At 45.7% G+C, this 20,936-nt stretch overlaps 1 protein-coding gene across 1 annotated transcript in view; it reads left to right on the top strand.

Moving 5' to 3' along the window:
* The window catches only part of Fndc1 (fibronectin type III domain containing 1), an 89,131-nt gene that overhangs the window by 33,482 nt on the left and 34,713 nt on the right, over window positions 1-20,936 (top strand). The window contains 9 exon segments of the mRNA XM_047559524.1: window positions 7,354-7,560; window positions 12,225-12,323; window positions 13,893-13,995; window positions 13,997-14,008; window positions 15,766-15,940; window positions 15,942-15,954; window positions 16,430-16,537; window positions 19,204-19,392; window positions 20,892-20,935. Coding sequence (XP_047415480.1) covers window positions 7,354-7,560; window positions 12,225-12,323; window positions 13,893-13,995; window positions 13,997-14,008; window positions 15,766-15,940; window positions 15,942-15,954; window positions 16,430-16,537; window positions 19,204-19,392; window positions 20,892-20,935 — 950 coding nt within the window.

The following is a 20,936-nucleotide window of genomic DNA, read 5'->3' as shown; positions in this document are numbered from 1 at the left end:
GCCTGCGTTGGGGGGTAGATTGGGCCGGGGATAGGAGCCTGAGGGCTGGGCTAGGGAAGGGCTACCCCCTGAGCACCAGGCAATGGCCCGGTGATGTCTACATCAGAATTTCAAGGACAGTGGCAACTAGCGTTGGTCTTATAGATAAGCCACTGCCCTGGATGAGTCAGACACCCTAGCCCTGCCTACACGGTGGTAGGACAAAGGAGATGCCCCTCAAAAGACTTGTGATCTGTGAAAACTGAGAGACAGCCATGCAGGCAGCCATACAGCTTCCTGGTTCTTGCGAGTAGCAAGGCTTCGCTGCCAGCCCAAGCAGTGCCCGGGCTGTCACTGAGAGTGATGACTGTGTCTGCCGTCAACTTGGCATCCTGAGACCAGCGCAGCCTTGGTCCTGGACTGTTAACTCAAGGGCACAAAATCACACAAAGTAATTTTCACTGATATTCATAGGCTTTTGATATTGAGAGAGCCGCTGATACTCATTGACTCCACCATGTCCGTTACAAAGTCAGCAACTGATTGACAGCATGACATCCTGGAGCTGCTGACGTACTGTAATGCTTAGTCCTTCAGAGAACAGAGCACTCTCAGGAGTCCAAAAAGGCCTGAGGGAAACTGCCCACTGGGCTGGGAAGTGTTCTCTTGAGGGTCAGGAGCTGAGGACGTTATTTTACAACTTAAAACAAACACCACAATATTATGGAATAGTCTACAAAATTCAAAATTCAAATGCAATTTTTTTTTCCTGCTCCTGAGAATCGAATCCTGGGGTGCTGCCCACTGAGCCACACTCCCAGCCTTTTTATTTTATTTTGGGATGGGGTCCTGCTAAATTGCTGCCTCTGGCTGGAGCTCGTGATCCCCCCACCTTAGTCTTCTGAGTTACTGGGGTTACAGGCGTGCACCACCAGATCCGGCTCAAATGAAAATTCGATATAAAACGAAGACTGAATAAATGGCCTTGCTCCAGGCTTCTGCAGATGAAGTTCATTTTCCTGGGTGTTAGGTAAACTCTGGTGAAAAGTTTGAGGAAAGCTTGTTGAAATGATCAAGGAACGCAGCCCCTTTCTTGTGAAACAAATAAGCAAAACAAACTAGCGGAACCCATAGGGCCTTAAGGTGGCTCCAAGGGTCTGCTTTGTGTCTGAGAGAGGCCTGCTGGACTGCAGGGATTCACTCTGAGCTGCCAGTGGCCAGCCGTGGGGTTGCCACTTCTCTTTTCTCTATGCTTGCATTTCTGTATAGGCCTTTGCTGGCTTCCTCAGGCCATGACGCCCTGGATGTCACTGTGTGATCCTAGAAAGTAGGAAGAGGGCCTCTGCAGTATTTGGCAGTTCAGGTGAGCCTCAGAAACCTGGAACTGAAGGCCTTTGTGCTGGCCGGTTTGTTCTGGAAGTTAGTTACAGAGCTTTACAAACGCTCTCTGGGCTCTGGGATCCGTGACATTTTTCACTGGCATTCCTCAGCACGGGGAGGTCAACTTCTTATTTCCCCCTTTTATCTTTTCTATCCTGCTTCTCTTCCAAGACCTTCTCTCCCTCTAAACCCTGAAAGCAGCAAGCTTTACTGATCCTAGCCGCAGGTGGAGGGGTGCTGTCCCTGCGTCCCTGAGGGTGGTGGGATGGGCGTGCGTCGCCTTGCTTCTCTCCTGGTTCTGATTCTTCCCAGGATGCACCAGGCAGCCAGCTGTTGGTGTGGTGCTCCAAGGGCTTTCCTCGGAGCACTAGGCACACTTCTAAATTTGAGAGGAAGTGTGCAGTGGGAAGATCCTGATGGCACCGTTGGCACGGGTTTCCCCCATGAGCCCCAGGCCTCTGGGAGCCTGGCTGATGTGCTCTGTAAGTGGGGTGCATGGACCCAAGGGCGGCTGGTACAGGCCCTTCACCGGGTGTTCAGAGCGTCTGACTACCTGCTCCCAGAGCTGGGACCTACCTGTGCCACGGTGGGGCCAGCAGTGCCACCACCAGGAGCTTCCAGAGCTGAAGTGGAGAGTTCAGGGCCTCCGACTCCAGCTCAGGGCCTGCTGCTGCTGCAACCAGTTCCCTCCACCTTGCTGACCCTCATTGTCTTTGTCAGTAAACAGGTTGGTTTTGGGTTATTGTGAGGATGTGCACCCAAGGGAGTCTTGTGCTGGTGGGTGGCACTCTGACAGATGGACTCCAAAATAAATAAGATTCCCTTTCCCCTTATTTTTGTTAAATAGCTGGGCTTATTTAAGCACCATGCAAAACTCATTTAGTAATAGTGAAAAGGGATTGGTGCCATTTATTAGCCAGGAAAATGTGGCCCTTTTAGGACTCGAGAGGAAGCTCGGTCATGCACTGCACAATGCTGTGGTGCATACGACTATGCCCCCTGAGGACACCTTGGCTGTCTTGGTTTGTGTACGTCCCCAGCAGTATCTCCTAATGGTGTGTTTCTCGGAACAAGTCCCTGTTGTAAAGAGACATGATTGGGTTGCAAGTATTAGCTGTGTTGAAAAGAGGTTTTTGAATCCTCTCAGAGATGGTTCAGGAGGATCATGTGTCAGAATTTCCTCCGGAAGAAGGAGCTCATGGTAGACATTGGCAGGTGAGAGGTTTGCTGTAATGATCCTTACCGCAGAGAAGCCAGCCAGCGCTGGGCTTGGGCCTGGGGTCAGGGCATTGGGACTCAGAGTGTGGACACTGTTTTACTCAGCTTTTTTTGCTGCTGTGCCTAAAAGATCTGATCAGAACAATTTTAAAGGAGTAAAAGTTTATTTGAAGGCTCATGGTTTCAGAGGTCTTAGTCTGTAGAAGGTCAGCTCCGTTTCTCGGATCTCCAGGAGAGACAGAACATCATGGCAGAAGAGTGTGGCAGAGGGAAGCAGCTCACATCATCAGGAAGCAGAGAGAGGGAAAGACTGCACTCTACAGATACAAAATATGTACCCCATAGCCACGCCTCAATTCCCACCTCCTCCAACCACACCCACCACGTCAATTGATTCACTGATTGGGTTAAGACTCTCACAACCCAGTCATTCCTCCTCTGAACCTTCCTGCATTGTCTCACACATGAGCTTTTGGGGGACACCTCACATCGGAGCCATAACAACCACCGAGCCAACATCCTGTCTCCATTCTGGCTATGGACAGTTGATGTTCGCTGCTCTCTAATGCAACTTCCCTCCCTTCCGCACCCCTTCCTTCTTTCTCTTCTGTGTGCTCTCCTCTTCCTCACCTTGCTCATGCATCAGGAATGCACGGAAGGCCAGAAGCTCACCTGGTCCTGCCAGACGCGGGGACCAGGGTGCATTTTCACAGGCGGGCGGTTCTGAAGCATGCTGACCTTGGAGCACCTGGTCTCTGGTGGAAGCTCTGGACTCCCTCCTGCCCTGTGGCTCAGCGTCCACAGTTGTAGTGAAGGCTGATGTTGGCGGTGATGGGCCAGCTGCCTGGGGCAGAGGGTTGGCACCAAAGGCCCATGACAATGCAAGCCTGCCCTTTCAGCCATGGGGACAGGGAGGGGGCCATCTTTGTGAAGCTTGTGGTCGGCACGGTGGGTCATTAGGTAAGTTGGTGGGATGATCCATGAACTCTTCAAAGCCATGGACTACGACCCCCAGTGCGCCGGTCTCTGTGACACCAGTGAAGAGAAGGGGCTTCAATCATGTTAGACGTTGATGAAGATGGGGAACAGCGATTTGGGTCACAAGGCCAAAATTCATATGGATATAGACAGCTTCTTATTTGAGAAGGTTGTCAACATAAAGGGTTTGTGTCAATAAGTCCTGTTTTGTTCTTATTTGGTTTTCAGTGACCCTGAGTGCAAAGCATATAGCTCAGTTCTGTGACACGCTCCTGTTCCAAGGGGTTGCCCACATAGGTCAAAGTTTGAAGGAGGAGGGATTCCACTTTTGCCGTTGCCACTGTTAGTTTTCTGTCACTACAACCATTACTTGAGATATCAGTTTATAAGGATAAAAGGCTTATTTTGACTCCCACTTTGGAGGTTCTGGTTTAAGATTGGTTGGCCCCCTTGCTTGGGGTCCGTGGTGAGGCAGCACATCGTGACAGGAGCACAGGGCAGAACCAAACCCCTCACCCATGACCAGGTGCCTTCAAGGGCTAGCCCCCAGTGGGTCTCATCTCTTAAAGGTGAGCCTCCCAAGGGGCCTCCTATTGGGCCTCATCTCTTAAAAATTCCACCACCTCCCAATGGCACCATGGTGGGGTGTCAAGGCTTCAGCACATGGACCCTTGGGGGCACTGAAGCTCTGAACAATAGCTACCACACACTAGTGTGCTCACCACCTTCTAGATAGGATCCTGAATGCCTTACATGGATCATGTTACACAACCCAACATGATATATACTGTTTTACAGAGGAGGAAACTGAGGTTGAGGAAGAACTCTGTAAGTCACCCCAAGTAATAGACTTGATGCAGACTCTGGATTTCGAGCTAGCATCAGCCCCATTTGAGAGCAGCCATGTTTAACGGGCAGAGAACTCTACAATGGGCAAAGCATCCTGTGGGATTTTGAATTTTTTTTTTTATTCAAAAGGATAGATTTTATTCTGGACAACTTCAGAATATTTGCCCATTTTCAAAGCTGGTGGTACCAGTCAGGAGAAAGCCTGCTGGCTTTCTGATGTCCACTAGACAGGGGGTGGCGTGTGATCACTGTGGTGGGTGCTCTGTACTGACCAGCTCTGAGTATGAATCACCTGGTTCTGTGGCACCCAGAGTGACTGAGGGAGGTGTCCTGCCAGGGTCGGGTGCACTCAGCATGGTGGATGTGGGCTTGCGGGCTCTTGGCAGTCGGGACTTCCTACGGTCAAGATGAAAGACCTTCAGAGATTTATTAAGACAGTTCTGAAGGCTCCGGCGGGGCTCTCCCACACAGTTAGCCAAACACTTCAATCATTTAATTGCAAATGGATTTGAACCATATGGGACGTTTTCTTTAGGCACATCAGCTTAAAAGAGGGTTACCAGATGATCTACAAAAGAGGCTTGGCAGGGTATGCTATTCAGAATAATAAAGAAAGGGCATTTTCAAAAATACGTGGAAAAAATGAGGTTGGTTTTCTAAATACCAAGATTTGAAAGAGGGATTTTGTTTAGAGGGTTGGCAGTCACTTCCCTTTGGGTTCTCACCCAGACTGCACGAGCTGCAGTGGTCATGGGTCACTTTGGGGTGGTGTGGGGAGCCTTTGGCGAGAGCCCCTCTCCTGTCCTTTGCTACCTGCTCAGGGTGCTGTCTGGTTCGTCATGTTCAATGCCTTCCCTGCAAGGCGGTGTGTTCACGCTCCGCAGGGAGCCTGTCCAGCCCAGCCCTAGTGTCACACTGGTGAGCAGAAGGGGCTGGGCTGTCAGTGGAAGGGTGCATGGGGTGAGGACGGAGCTGACATGGAAAGGGCCTTGTTACGAGGGGACACACTGGGATCAGAATGGAGCATTCACATCCCTGCTTGGCACTGAACAACTTTGTGACCTCAGGTCAGCTGCTTCTCCTCTGGGGGCCTCAGTTCTCATGGGGATGAGGATACCTAGTCTACTTCCCTCGGCTGTCCTAAGGAAACAGCTTCTTGCAAACTGTTGAGTTCCATGTGAAATCGGCCGAGTGTTGGGTTGTCAGAACTATCTTGACCCTGTTCCTCTGCATGGTTCGGTGGCCTAGCCCCATCCTGGAATCCCAGTGAGGAGTTGTTAGGCATGGGCTGGTACCTGGGTTGGGGGACCTGCACTGTGTGATTGGTAAGCTGCTGTCCCTGCCACTGGGCCATGTGGCTCATGTTGGGTGGGTCTGGTGCGCTACAGGACAGAGCGCCAGTCTGAGCACCTCAGCAACAAACTTGTACCATCTGCAGCCCAGTTCCTTGTCTTCGGAACTTGATGCCTTCCTCCAGAGGAGCTCCGTCCCTGTGGGAAGTTCCAAGGGACTTTTTGCTTTTTACTGCTTTTTCGTTTTTTTTTCTTTCCACCTTTTTACTGTGGAGAGTCAGAGGTTGCTAAGTCAGAATCTGTTTTTCCTGAGCTGAGACCTGCAGCTAACTCCAAGGCCCAGTGGTCCCAGGAACACTGTGTCCACTGCCAGATGCTTGGCTGGACAGGACTCAGGATTAGAGCAGCACTGCAGGCACAGAGTGCCATCTCTGTGCAGCCACTTAATTTCCTAGTTGACACATAAGACACATAAGTCCTTTTGCTGGACTACACTACTGGATTAAAAGCAAAAACCTTAAAATAGATACTGTGGTGTATATTTGGGGGAATATTCGTTGACTGTGACATGGTAGTCCAGAGACTGATCAGGCAATTCCAGCTGATGTACAAAAGGATACCCCTGGGTTAGATTCACTGTGCTGGAGCCAGGCGTCTGGCAGAACAACCCTTTGCAATGGCTCTTTGTGTATGTATTACTGGTCCCACTAACTCATGACATGAGTTTTGGTTTTCATGTCTTAGCTTGGCTGGGAATTTTCCAGACTAATAAGATCAGTCAGAACTGATGATGGGGTTAATGCACATAGTAGAAGAAGAATACTTGGGTAATAACTGCTCACCCAGTTAAAGAGATGGTTTGCAGCCTCATGTCATTCCCAAGTGAGGACTCGAATGTGGTCCCCTGTTAGAAATGGGCAGCGTGGTAGGCTGTGACCCATGACATTTGTTCCCAGATGTATCAGCTTGATGTGGAGGTAAGACTTTAAACACTGGATGGTGGCCACTGGGAATATTCCTTGGAGAGTATTCCTTCGAGAGTTAACGCTGAGAGTGTTTCTTGAGATTAGGCCGTTTAGCCAAAGGATTTCATGAAACTGATTTCACAAGAAATTGACAGATGGCAGAGGACAGCAGCCATGGTGGGGCCCTGTCCAGGGCTTTTCTGGAGGGACAGGGCTCCCAAGCAAATCAGCTAGCAGTTGGATGTCTAGCTAGGGCAGGGACCCTGACTTTTCAACATTAACAACTTTATGGGGGACCGTTATAAATAGCACATGATGGGCCTCTGCTGTGTTTTACATCGACCTTTAGCGCCTGCCAGAGAATATATAGTTTTGGCCTAAAGGGGGTAAAAGGAAATAGAAGAAAGGAGATACTGTAAGGCATCCAAGGTTTCGGGCTGGCAGCCTTGCCACATGGCACGTTTTGTTTTTAGTTCTTGAGGCCATTTGGTGTGAAATGTAGGGAGGAACCTACAAATGGACGGCCGATGCCCTTGGGGGAAAGGTGATCTTTCTAGATTCTGTTACCAGAAATGGGTGTTTTAAGCCCAAGGGCGAGCTGCTGAGGTGCCATGTCTGCAGAGACATCACTACACCACGGTGGACTCTACCTGGCTCCTGTTTAATGGTTTCTATGTCGTGTCCTCTTTAAGAAAAGGAAGTGCCCAACAAGCCCTTGCGTGTGCGTGTCCGGTCCTCAGACGACAGGCTGTCCGTGGCGTGGAAGGCGCCGCGCCTGTCTGGAGTCAAGAGTCCACGCAGATCTCGGGGTTTTCTTCTGGGCTACGGGGAAAGTGGCCGGAAGATGAATTATGTTCCACTGACCAGAGATGAGCGGACACACGAAATTAAAAAGCTCGGTGAGTTGACTATTAATTGATATGCAATGCTGTGATGATCTTTGGGTTCCGTTTCAATATTTAGAAGCTGGTCCGGGACAGAACACTATTTCAGGAGTGATGCTCGTTTTCCAGGTATGACAGTGGTTTGAAGTTACGCCCTTTGCTCCATCCACTGTCCCAGCCTCCATCATTTGGACTTTAATGATGACACCAGGCTGTCTCCCAAGTTGCCTTCCGAGCTGAGAGCAGATTCCTGGAGTCAGGTCGCTTTTCTGGATGAGGGAAGGGGGCTGACACTTTCCTCATCTTGGCTGTGTTCATCTTTCTATGTTTGAAACTTTGTCTTAGGTCCTGGGACCCTGGACATTGGGTCCCACCAAGATGGAATGTTGTGCCAGCCCTGATCTCTTCCCAGGTCCCACGTCGGGTAGCAGAAGCATCAGAAGTGAATGCCCATGGATGCATTTGCTGGGCTCTGGAGACATTATGTGCACAGCCAGGCTGCACTGGGTCCTGAGCTTTGCTGGCCATACTTATTGACAGGCCCAAATGGTCAATGCTGCCCACCTCCAAGAGGGAACTGCAGATCCCTTGGGCTGCTCCTGCCCCTTCTCCTCCCCTCCTATTTGATGAATTGGAGGGAGCACTGGGTGAATGCTCTCATCATTTTGGAGGAATCCTGGCTGCAAAGACCCCCTAGGGCCCAGGGCTGCCCGGGCAGCAAAGTCTATCTCATCCTGCGGTTCAGGGTTAGAAAGTCCAATTGCCCCATGTCCTTCAACTTGCTTTTTACTGATAGTAAGTATTTGGGCCCCCACTGCTTGCTCTTCTGTCATTTCTTAATTGGCACTTAGGCAAGGGAGAGGCTGTGGTTTATTGGGCCCTCTTGGAAGATTCCAGTAAAACTAGCAGTCTCTTCACTTATGTGTAGCAAGGTGCCTCTCAGCTTCCTGCATAGGCAATGGTGTGGAGGCTGGAGGTGGAGGCTCACCATCACACAATGACTTGGAGACTGGAGGGAGGGAGGAGGATCAGCTCTAGCAAGGAGCAGTGAAGGTACATGGCCACAGGTCTGCAGGCTGTGAGGGGGTACACATGGAGAAGGCAGCATGCTTAGGCACTCCTTAGTCACAAAGGTAAGATCTTCTCTCAGTCAAGGTGAGGTGTGCAGGTGTGAAGACTGGAACAGGAGAGACAAACCAGGACGTGGTCAAAGGACAGAAGAGAAAAGAGCCCCAAAGCTTCCCAAGTGGTGACTGTGAGGTGCATGGTTTAGACTCAGGAAACTGCCCAAGGCGGAGAGTGGCAGTGGTGGACATAGGTCTGGTGGTGGGCAGAAGGCCTGGTGGCCTGCAGTCTTCATTTGCTTTGAGAACTCCATCCGTTGCTGAAGACACAGCCATGCCTCATCTTGGAACCTGGAGAAGCACCCTGTGTTCCCTAGGACTCCTAAGGTGCTCCCTGGCTGCATGGCAGGCCCCGATCAGTGTGGATCTGATCTGCTGGTGACACTCTGTGGTTGCTGGACAAGATTCTTCTCCCCCAAATAGCCCCAGAAGTCTCCTTGTTCGGTGGCTGCTATGTTCAGCCACCTGCTCGAGGATTGTCTTGGAAGAGTGTTGCTCTCGGTTGGCTGTACCTGGCATGGGTCACTCTGTGTCTTTACGAGGTCCCATGGGGAGGCATAGGCATCTTGGAGCCAGGTAGAGCATCAAAGCCATCATAAAGTGTGGGCTTCAGACTTATTCCAGCAAAAAGAGACCAGGTCCCACTCTGCTCCCATGCCACATGAAATGTCAAGGGACTGAAGGAAGCAGCAGGAGAAACCAGGCTGTGCGTGCTTCGGGAGTGTGACTTCACTATTAGCAGCGAGACCTAGAATTAGACTCTTCACCTGCAACCACAGAATCACACTTCCACCTTCATTCTGGAGCCACCCCTTTGCCCGAATGCTTTTACCATGCAGTTAATTGGCTCTACTTTGATGACATGGGTCAAGCTTTACCCTAAATATCATCAGCAGTAGGTAGAGTCACTATGTTTGCATTTCCAATCCTGAGGAAGAACATTTTTCAAAAGGAAAATTGTCCTTGTTCTGAGTGTCCCGGATGGCACACATAAAAATGTCATTTGGCACTGACAAGTTTTTCATCTAATCAGGTCTGGTTTTCTTCATCACTTCAGTATTGCATGGCCGGCTCACCCGAAGAGTGCAGTTTTTTGTTTTTGTTTTTCTGCCTGCACTTGTAACACTGAGCCTGAGGGCAGGGGTGGGCCCCAGTCCTGGCCTGAATGGAGGGGCTTCTGGTCCACTGTGCTGCCTTTGCCTTCTTTCCACCTGCCAGACATTGGACTTGCCATCCTGAACAAGCTGTGGGGAGGCTAGGTCTAACAGAAGCCTGCCCCATCCTGGGCTGGGGCAGGCAGGGCCTGGCATGGACCCGATGCCACTGACCACGTGGTCCTGCCCCATGTTAAGGAACCTTGGTGGGGAATGGGCCCCCAAGCAGGGTGCCCCTCTGAGTTCATCATTAAACTCTTCTTATTAGGGGTCTTCTGTGTCAAGAGCAGTTCAGGGAAGGCAGCAGTGTTGAACTGATGGCCACAGGAGGCCCACAGAGAAGGTGACTTAGTGAAAACCTGCAGGTGGAGAGGCCATGGGAACATGGAAGGTGAGGAGATGAGGAGACCAGGCCCCGATTAGGAGTGGGAGCAATAAAGAGCAGTCCTCTGGAGCCCTTCAGGGGGATGCACAGGCCTTCGGAAGATGGAACGAGTTTTCTGCCTTGACACACAATTGGGCTTGGGAGGTGGGCCCACGTGTTGGTTCTGATAGTGGATGTCCTGGGGTCACTGGGTTGGGGTGTCAGCGTGGAAATTTTATTTCCACCCCTTATACAATAATCGGGGACACAGAGAGAGGTGTGTTTCTATATCATGGCACGTTCTTCATTACGTCTGCATGAGAAAGAGGCAGATCGCTGCTTGGCCTGCTTCCTCCTCATCTGCAGTTATGAAGAGCCAGTGCTCTGGAGTCCACAGATCTGGCTGTGAGACCCAGCTACTCTGCAACCTGAGCCTCTCACCCCTCCACGCCAGTCCTCACCCATGAAATAGAGACAAAGGTAGTAGCTTCCGCCCGGGTTTCTTTAGGACTCAGTGAAGGCTTGCAGAAAGGGCTTCGCATGGGTCACCCTGTGTCTTTACCAGGTCCCATGAAGAGACTCAGCAGGCTGCTTGTAAGCTGCTACTGCAGTTGGCCACAGCGAAAACTTCCCTAGTGACAGTCTTGGCCAAGTTTGGTTTCCAGAGTGCAGAAAATCAAGAATCTGGCATAAAAAAGAGTTTAAGAATTTAAGAAATACATTGGACACATGGAAACTTCAGATGTGGGAAAGTATTCATTTCCTGGTGCTTCTTGATGGAGGAAGGGACACTGCTTTTCATATGTTACCAACTTGATCCCTCCTTTTTATAGAACTTAGAGTTTAGAATTCTCTGGAAGATTAAGATGTGAGTGCCTTAGTCTAAACACTTTACCAATGTCACAGCATGAACTGCTATAGAAAGAGAGCAGGTGATATCCCCTTCCCTGAAATTTTTTTTAATTTTACAGAATAGGTCCCTCTGCATGAGGTTTTGAACACAGATCTTCATTTAGGTTTAAAATAACATGTTTGCAAAGATGAAAGTTTCCATTTCTTCATCGCCATCTGAGAGTTTGCAAGGCCTGAAGGAAGAAACCTGAGTTTTCGATTCCATTTAGGGGCTTAGCGTCACCTCTGGTAAATTACCAAGGTCAGGTCTGGTTGGCTCATTGTGTTCTTGAATTGGTTAAAGCTGTGGCAGGAGGCTTGGGCAGTAGAGCTTGGAGGTAGGTGTTAGTAATTTTAGATCCAGGTAAGATTATGAGCTTTGATCAGGGTGTGACCTTGGGCAAGTCATTCAATTTTTATGGTTTTATGTACTTTATTGGTAAAATAAGAAAGTCATGTTGGAAGATAAGAGTTCACAGGAATCTCAGACTGTGATTCCATAATCCTTAAGAGTACAAGTTTTATTACATCGATGGAATTTTTTTTCAAACAACAATTTTCAAGTTTAGATTAAGTTGGATCCCGTAGGACCAATGAAAAACTGGCGGAAAGGGTAACTAATTGAAAGAGTAATCCAGAAATAAAGGATACGTTTAAAGTCTTTCATTTATTTTTAGTAAATCTTTAAGAATTTTGTTCTCGAAGGGCACAGCATCCCACCAGATCAGGAAGATGTTCTGGGCTGTTAATCCGGCACGTCAGTTCTTCCTTTTCTTCTCCTTTCTTTTTGGACAGATTGTAAATAGAATAGCTCCCTCTATGTCTTTTGAAAGTAAAAAATTGGGGGACTTTTGTGGGTAAATGTGCTTTTTATTATTCTAAGCACGGTTTACCTCTCTTTCATGCTGATAGGATAGAAATTCACTTTTCAGGAATTACAAAAGTCCCTTCCCCATTCTCTAACATAATGGTGTTCTTTCTGAGTTTAGTTCCTACAGATGGTGGGCTCATCATTTGCTGTCCTGAAGCAGAGGGAAAGTCCCTGGGAAGATGGAATGGAAAGGAGGGAGGGGATGGGAATGCAGACCCCCGGGGCATGGGTGCGGGACATCCAGCTGGCCTCACGCCCTGCTCTCTGGTTCGCAGCCTCAGAGTCCGTGTACGTGGTCTCCCTGCAGTCCATGAACTCCCAGGGCCAGAGTCAGCCAGTCTACAGGGCTGCCCTCACAAAGCGCAAGATTTCAGGTATGTTCTGAGGACACCCTTGGGGACACTGCAGTCTAGTGTGGAAGCCTGACTTGTTTTCACAGGGTGCTGTCTGTGATGAATTAAGTACACTTCATGGAGGGAAAAAGCAAACAAGAGGGCAGAGGTTGGTTGCATATGGGTACAGTGTGTCTTTCATGCGCAGAGGCTGGAGAGTTCATGTGATGGAATCGGTTTCACTGTGTGTTCTCTATGGCTTCCTGGTGCAGTAGCTTTGCCATAACAGGAGGTGATAAGCTTTACTCCATGCAATGGCACAATCAGATCCATGCGTAAGTGCCCATGGGGAGACAATGAATAAGGTGGAGAAATGACATCAGAGGATATTATTTCAGCTAACCATGCATAGAAATGGCATGGAGAGGAGTGAGAAAAATTGTCATCAGGGTATGCCGATAGCCCGACCAATGTCACCTTCCTAGGGGATATTTTTCTTGAGTCCAATCACAGATATTTTATATATTACTTATGCATTGACAGATGGCATAAACCTTTTCTGGGTCAGATGCCTTAATGTAGAGAGCCAACCTACAATCCACAGCATTCTTTTCATGAATTCTTTTTTTAAAAAATTTAAAAATTTTATTTGTTCTAATTAGTTGTATGACGGTAGAATGCATTTATACATTTTGATAAATCATACATAATAGAGTATAATCTCTCATTTTCTGACTATACATATTGAATTCTTAAAGTAAAAAGAAAATCTATTATACTTTTTATGTTGTCTAAATGAGTTCCATATATATGATGTTTCACTTTTATTATTCATTAATTGCTGCCACATAAGAAGCCCCCATATAGGTTAACTATTTCCACTTTCCCCTACTTAGATAAAAGGAAACATGGTCCCTGAAAAATGAAAAGAAAAAAAAGCAAAACAAAACAAACATAAAACCCAAGAGACTCTATGCCAGATGGAAGACATCCATGATTCTTAACTGATTAGAGATTGAACTATTTGCTTGGTGACTATGATATGTATTGTCAACAAAGATAAATATCTGTAAGAAATCAGCAAACTGAATTCTGTCTTATGTAGAATATAAATTCAAATCTGTCTTGCAGTCAATATTCTAAAATGTGTGGACATTGAGCCTGGTGTGGTTGTTAAACTGTGGAACCAGTTTTCTCTTCATGTCATGATCCCCAGGGAAATGCAAATCGAACTTTTCTCCCCCTGAACTTCTGCTTTTCCACGGAGCTGTGGATAAGTCCAGGGTATATGGAGTGGCAATGAGTTACTTGGAGAGTCTTTGACCAAGGTGAAGAGTCCCTTTTGCACGGTTCTGTATGTTGACTAGGTTGGGCTGCTTGAAGTGAACTGCCCACTTCTTAGGCTGTAGTTAAGAAGAGCAATGGTCAAGATTTTTGTTTTTCTACACTAACCATTGAGATGATTTCTTAAATGTTCTATTGGCTTCATTTTGCCTACTTGAAGCATAAATAATTTAAAAGTTACACAGAGCGGATCCTAGGCTCTGCCAGAGGAGCTCAGGGCAGAGCCTGTGGTTCGGAGACGGGCTTCCGTGTCCTGTATCTTTCCAGAAGAGGACGAGTTGGATGTGCCTGAGGACATCAGCGTCCGCGTCATGTCCTCCCAGTCGGTGCTTGTGGCCTGGGTGGATCCCGTTTTGAAAAGCAGAAGAAAGCGTTGCATCAAGGTATTTTTGCATGTTTCTTTGAGCATGAGAAGTGTGGGTTTTCCCTGAGACGACATGGCTGAAGGGTAGACTACTGTCTGGTGATCTAGGCTCTGAAGTTACCAGGGCTTTGGGAGCCACGGGGCGAGACCTCACATCTCACTTGCTCAGGGTTTATCTGCCTGGAATTTCCCTGGATTCCATTCTTCCTTGGCCCCTGCTTGGGTTTTGCTTGTCTCATTGCTCTTCTGTTCCTGGGCAGCCTCTGCCTTGGAGGAGCTTGCTGATGAGTGGCAGCGGGATTGGTTTTTAGGTAGAGGCGGCGACTTTGTCTAAGACCTTACACTCAGTGGTTCGTCATCAGACATTTGGCAGACTCGGTATCCTCTTCCTGTCCAGTTCATTGGTGCACAGCAAACCCTGCCTTACTTTCCGTAGACCATGATGTTAGGCTATTCTGATGCTTGTGTTTCATTTGCAAAAGCCATAGGAGGAAAAAGCACTGGTAAGGCCAAATTAATTTTTATGTTAAAGGTGAAGCTAGCCATCAAATTTTTTTTTCAATGACTGAATGAATATCATATAAATATTAATATAACCAAGGGAAAGTCAAAGATTTGGTGGCTTTGTTATTATGTATTAAATTTTGAACCTATCAGCAACCCGAAAAGGGCAATGTACTTTAAATGAATGGAATTAGTGCTGAGAAACTACATATGTATACCTATAAATACTGTATGTATAAATCATACACATGCACACATACACATATAAGCTAACATTCAAATACAAGTACATATAGTTATTCCTATTAAATTTGTAGTTTCCTTGACCATCTGCTTCTTTGGAAGAGCTCAGAAAGTTCACAGTGGTTCTCTTCTGGCCACATGGTCTTTCCCTGTCCTGATTACCAGTGGGCTTCAATTTCACCCATCTTGCTGAATAGCAGCAGGCTTGTGTTGTCTTAGCAGGAACTGCTTTGTTAATTGGTGTGCGTGCCATCAACAGAAGTCTTCTCCTGACTTATTACACATAGTGAATAGCGCATTCCTAGTGCTTTCTAGTGCAAAGAGGCCACCAAGACAATCTCTTCAGAAAGGAGTCCAGTAAGCAGCGCTGGCTACCCTTGGAGTGCCGAGGGGGTGCTGTCTGGGTTTTGAGCATCTCCAGGTTCACTCACATCACGATTCTCTTCCGGAAACATGCGGGAGTGCCTTTCGTAAGCCCCTCTGTCATGCTCGACGTGTTACGCGTTTGCCCCATTTCATGGTAATAAGTCCATTCAAAGCCACATGTTTTTTTCCCCTCCTGGGTGTATAGGAAACATGCTGGTGTCTCATGAAATGAGTCATTTTAGTCTTTCTTTTCTGGAGAGCGGGGACAACTTGGGCTGTTTCTGGTCCTCGTATTGTCCTTTTCTATAGCCTGTGCACACTCACACGCACGCACACACACGAGAAGGTGGTTGTCTCATAAAATCTGCCCCCTTCTGTCTCTTGCCTTTCTGATCTCTGTCTGCTTTCTTGAGTGGTAATGTTTGTTTTTGAAAAGATACCGTGCTCCATCTTCCTGGCTATTTTAGACACCTTGCTTGGAACTTAAGTGGATCCTCTGAGTCAGTAACATAGTCAAAAATTTAGATTTTTTTCTCTTCTTTGATTTCCCTATTTACTTCCAAAAGTTATCAGTTATGGGGAAGGAAAACAAGCAAGAAATCTAGTGCTACGCTGCAGAGCTCTGATCAACCGGGTGCATGGTTGTGTTGCATTTTCTTATAGACAGTACACCGTGCGCTACCGAGAAAAGGGGGAGTCGGCCAGGTGGGATTACAAGCAGATCGCTAACAGGCGCGTGCTGATCGAGGGCCTGATTCCAGACACTGTGTATGAATTTGCAGTCCGTATCTCACAGGGTGAAAGAGACGGCAAATGGAGTACGTCAGTCTTCCAGAGAAACACCAGAATCTGGTCTGTATTTTGAAACAGCCTTCGATTTTCTATTTGAGCATGGCTCCTAAAATAGGATTAAGATAATAAAGAAGACAGTGATGACAAAGGCCATCATGGGCATTTGTTAAAGTCACATTAGTCCTAAATCTTGGTGTTACATTTTTTAAGTATCTACGGTACATTCCTTTTCAATGTTGTCCTAAAAGTTGTATCAAAAAGAAGTTGGAACTGGATTTTAATCTTTTTACATATTTCAATATTGAGCCAGGAGAGGATTCTGAATTCCCAAGAGCCCTTCTCGGATAAGTCTAAACTCACTATACGAGTTGGCAGAGGTGATCTAAGTTGCTCAACTCCACCAAGAGCATGGGTCCACTTCTCTCTCGGGTTGCAAACACGCACCCAGGAGCTCTTCCGTGGGCTATGTGAACACAAGGACTTTGGGATGTCTGTTAGGACATCATAAAGCGTCTGATTCCTTGTCGTCTTGTAGCTCCGACCACTGCTCCTGAAAACCTGAACGTCTGGCCGGTAGATGGCAAACCTACAGTTGTCACTGCATCCTGGGATGCGCTGCCGGAAACCGAGGGGAGAGTGAAAGGTAGGGATCTCGTCCCCTCCTCTCTCAGTCCTGTTGACTGATGGACGCTGCCTCCAATCCCAGCTTTGGTGACTGGAGAAAGAATAGGGAAGCAAGGTGTCTAAGAGGTGCTAACTCCAGGGGCAAGGGTTGTTTTGGGGGGGATTGTTGTTTTCTATGATCCAGGTGGCTACGAAGGGGATTGTACTTTTCTTCCTAGAGGCAGGTTTTGGGTGTTGCCATCAGCAGGATGTTTTTAATTGCATGTGTCTGACATCATGACCTTCACCATCCTAACAACGCCCTTTCTGTCATGCACTGAGCTTTTCCGTGTGCAGGGAAGATATGAATGTAGGAGGCAGTGGGACCACTTAGGGTCCCCTCTAAAGGGACCAGGAATGCTTTTAATGGATTTGAAAATTTTAAGTAATGATTTCTGGAAAATGGATTTATTCCCTATTTGTCAGCTTTTATGTATTTATTTAGGTCGAGGAAAGTGTAACATTAAAATAGGATCCTAGAACTTTAAAATAATAAAAATAGAAAAAAAATCCCAATTAATTAATTAGAGAATAGTCTGTTGAGAACATTAAATAAACACACAGGTCTTTTGGTTCAATGTAAAAAGGATTCCAGAAACTCACAGAAGTGTGGAGACCTTTTAGAGCCATATTGGGTTTTTCTAGGCATTGACTATACAAATGCCCTATACACGTGGAAGGAATGAAATTTTTATTCAAGACAAGACTATTTTTGTTGCTACTAGGGTTTGGAAACCAACTCTCTAATATGTCCAGAAACTATGAAAAGTCTGTATATGTTTTAAAAATTTCAGAAATTACTATCAATCTCCCTTTGAGAATTTAATGGAAAATATGAATGGTTCTTTTTAAATGTATTTGTTCTAATTAGTTGTACATGATAGTAGAATGCATTTATACATTTTGATGGATGGCACATACATGAAGGGTAATCTCTCATTCTGCTGATTGTACATATTGAAATGGTTCTTTTTGACATTTGACCACAAGTGACCTTGCAGGAGGTGGAGGGTGTCTTTTTATGGGATAGTGGCTTTAAGGGAGGTCCATACAGAAGGGTATTTTCTACACTCAATGCACTATCGAGTTCCAGTTTCTAAAAAAAATAGATTGTACTTCCCCTGCTCATCCTCCCCACTGGAATAAATCAGAGACAAGTGAAGAGAATAAATGTTTAGTTGTTTTTTACGACCTTGTTTTTATGACAAGTCAGACATTGGCTCCCTGCGTATTAAGTTTGGGGCTGCTGAACGGGCTTCTGTGGTGGAATACAAACAGCTTTGGCTGACTCCTTTTTTTAGTTCTAAAAAAGACAAATGTTGGTCCTCTCGTGAATCTATTACCATGCTACTTATTTGTTCCTTTCCTCTCCCATCTCTTAGCTTGTATTTATAGTTTTTTGGTGAAAGAAGCTCCTGGTCATCGACTAAATATTGCCACAAATAATAATAGCTACTGAGATTTTCTATGCTAAAGAATTCATGTATCTAATTCTACCTAGTTTTCATAACGGTCTCATGGTCGATTAAAACTCATCATTACATTTGATAAGAATATAAATCATTATAGGAGAATATATGCTTTGAAATGGTTAAATATTTTTTCCAGACACATTGAATCCGTTAAAAATTTTGAATTACAAAATTTAATAGACAGTGAGTTCTCTTAATTCTTAGTTTTGACCACCACAAATGACTAGTGTGCTTATTTTCAATGAGAAAAGAATGCTGGTTTCCAGACAAATGCTGTGAAGGCATTTTTGGTTGAAAGTTTTTAAATTAATGTACTTTTTAGAGATTAGAGTTTAGGGAAAAGAAAGGGTCTCCCATGCTCCTGATAATTGCTTCATATTTCTGTGCTTCAATTTAATTTTTAGTTAGTTCGTACTCACATTGAGACTAAAATAACATGATACTTTTCAGTTGAAGGTTAAAATTATGCTTTTTCAAATATGTCTTCATGTGTAGTTCCATGCAGAGAGATTTTTTAGTGCCTTGAACTGTGTTTTCTATGACTTTCAAAGTTCAGGGATGTTATATGCTTATACGTAGAGCTAATTAATGGTGGAAACATTAGATGTCACATAAATCCATTACTTAGTAACTTTTCTTCATAGTTATCCTACCAGCATATATTGAGTAAGAACTTTCTTCATTCCTACAAAAGTAAATTATATTCTAAATGTGGAAATTGTCTGGTTTAATATACTAGGAAAGGTACCCCAGGTTGGTAACTGAGACTCTTGAAGATGAATTCCTAGCAGATGTCACCTGGTTTGGTTTTGTTTCTGCTATTCAAAATATGCCAATTCCATCATGGCAAGTTAGTAAATAAATATTTTAAAAAACCATTGTAGATATTTCTAGTATATTTTATGAAGCCTGGCCTCCTGGGTTCCATGCATTTAGTTTGTCTGACACAGCACATGGCCAGCTCGTGAAGTGCTGCGTAGCGCTGTCTGGTGACTGACTGAGTGTGAGTTCGCCTTCTGCTGCATCCTCTGCTCCCGCGCTGACTTGGCGTGCATTGCTAGCGTGTTAATTTTTAGTAATGCACGTTCTAATTCATCCTGCCCATACAGTCTGTCTGCTGGACACAGGACTGTTTTCAGTTTCCTCCTTCCAACCGTCTGCCAAATCATTTCAGAATACATTCTTTCATACGCCCCGGCTCTCAAACCATTTGGAGCAAAGTCCCTCACCTACCCTGGACACACTACTTCTGCCCTGGTGGATGGTCTGCAGCCTGGCGAACGCTATCTGTTCAAAATCCGGGCGGCAAACAGGAGAGGCCCGGGGCCACACTCCAAAGCCTTCATTGTCACTATGCCAACAAGTAAGCACCGTGTGTGGCGGCTTTCTTTTCTACCTCTCTCCATTCTCGCTACTTGTTTGTGTTACTTTGAATCACGATCCTAGGATTAGAACTGCATGGTTGATGATTATTTGGGGAGGAGGGTGGGGCTAGGTTTGCTTATTGATGTCTAAAAGTTCTTTGTGGTTCTTTTGGAAATATAATAATCATGAAAGTATTGTCAATGTATTACTTATGCAATTAATTTTACGTCACAGTCTAACTTGGGACTTGTGTTGACTGGGAAAGAACATTTTTGCAAGGGTAATGTGACATTTTTCATTACTAGTCCTCTCCTGCATAGCATTTAGCAATTTCAGATTGCACTCCATGAGTTTGGAGTGCAGTTTTACCCCAGAAGGATTGCAGTTGTCTGTTTTATCTAATCAGTATCAAAACCAACAAATCCCCAGTAGACGGAACTGCTTTGGGACCATGTTTTCCGTTTTGCTCCTCCACACATAGGCTAGACGCAGTAGCTCTCCTTCGTCATGTGCTCTGAGGATCCACGCTGTGCTGCAATATTAGCATGATCCTGGGAAGAACTGTGAAATAGATGGATCTCGCAGTATCCCCCCCATTACTGTATAAATTCCCCACCCCTTACAGCATCCCTTCCTCTGTCAATCCTGCTCCCAATACAAGGACACTTGTAGGGAATTTTGCCTATCTCAGGAGTCTTTTCGTTTTAAATTTTATTTTGGAATTGTAAATGTATCCTTTGTGAAAGGAATTTTAAGCAAGAAGGAAGAAGCACAAGGACTCTGTAATGCCTCAAAAATTGCAAATTTGTTCTTCACCCCAGTCACTTGCAAGTACTCACATACATTCCCAGATAATTTTGAGTATAAATCACTCAACTTTTGTATCTGACTTATACGTATATTTTTTTGCTTGTGAAGAACAGCTAGAATGCATTTGTGATATATGAATAGTTATTTTAAGAAAATCCTACATAAGATTTTGCATTTACAAAACCATGAATTATAGTTATACCTTAGTAATTTGGGGGCATTCGTTACAGGATCCCCCAAGGATGCCAAAATCTGCAGATGCTCAAATGTCTTACATAAAATATCATAGTACTTGCAAATAACATATACATATCTGCCTGTAAACTTTACTCCAAACATTTTTGACCCAAGTTGATTGAATCTGCAGATACAGAACTCATGACTATGGACTGCTGACTATATTTCAAAATTCCTGCAGATGAGAAATAACCTGATTTAATGTATAGAGATTCAATTATCATATATTTTCTAGGACTATATCTGTTACTTAAAGCAAAATAGGTCTTTTATTTAAAAAAAAAGAATATTATAATTGGAAAAATAATTTTTGAGTATTCTAAGGAATTAGAAGGATCGATTATGATCACCAGTGTGGATCACCTCCATACTGCCATCCTAGTTACTCCCTTTGTTTCACATGTTTTTGAATTTGTTTCTTTGACACCAGTTCTCTAAAATCTGTTACAGCCAGCACTGGTGAGTCCAATGTTCAGCAGAACACTGACGATAACT

The sequence above is a fragment of the Sciurus carolinensis genome, chromosome 7, assembly GCF_902686445.1.
Source record: "Sciurus carolinensis chromosome 7, mSciCar1.2, whole genome shotgun sequence".
NCBI lineage: Eukaryota > Metazoa > Chordata > Mammalia > Rodentia > Sciuridae > Sciurus > Sciurus carolinensis.
This window is presented reverse-complemented; position numbering and strand designations above follow the sequence as displayed.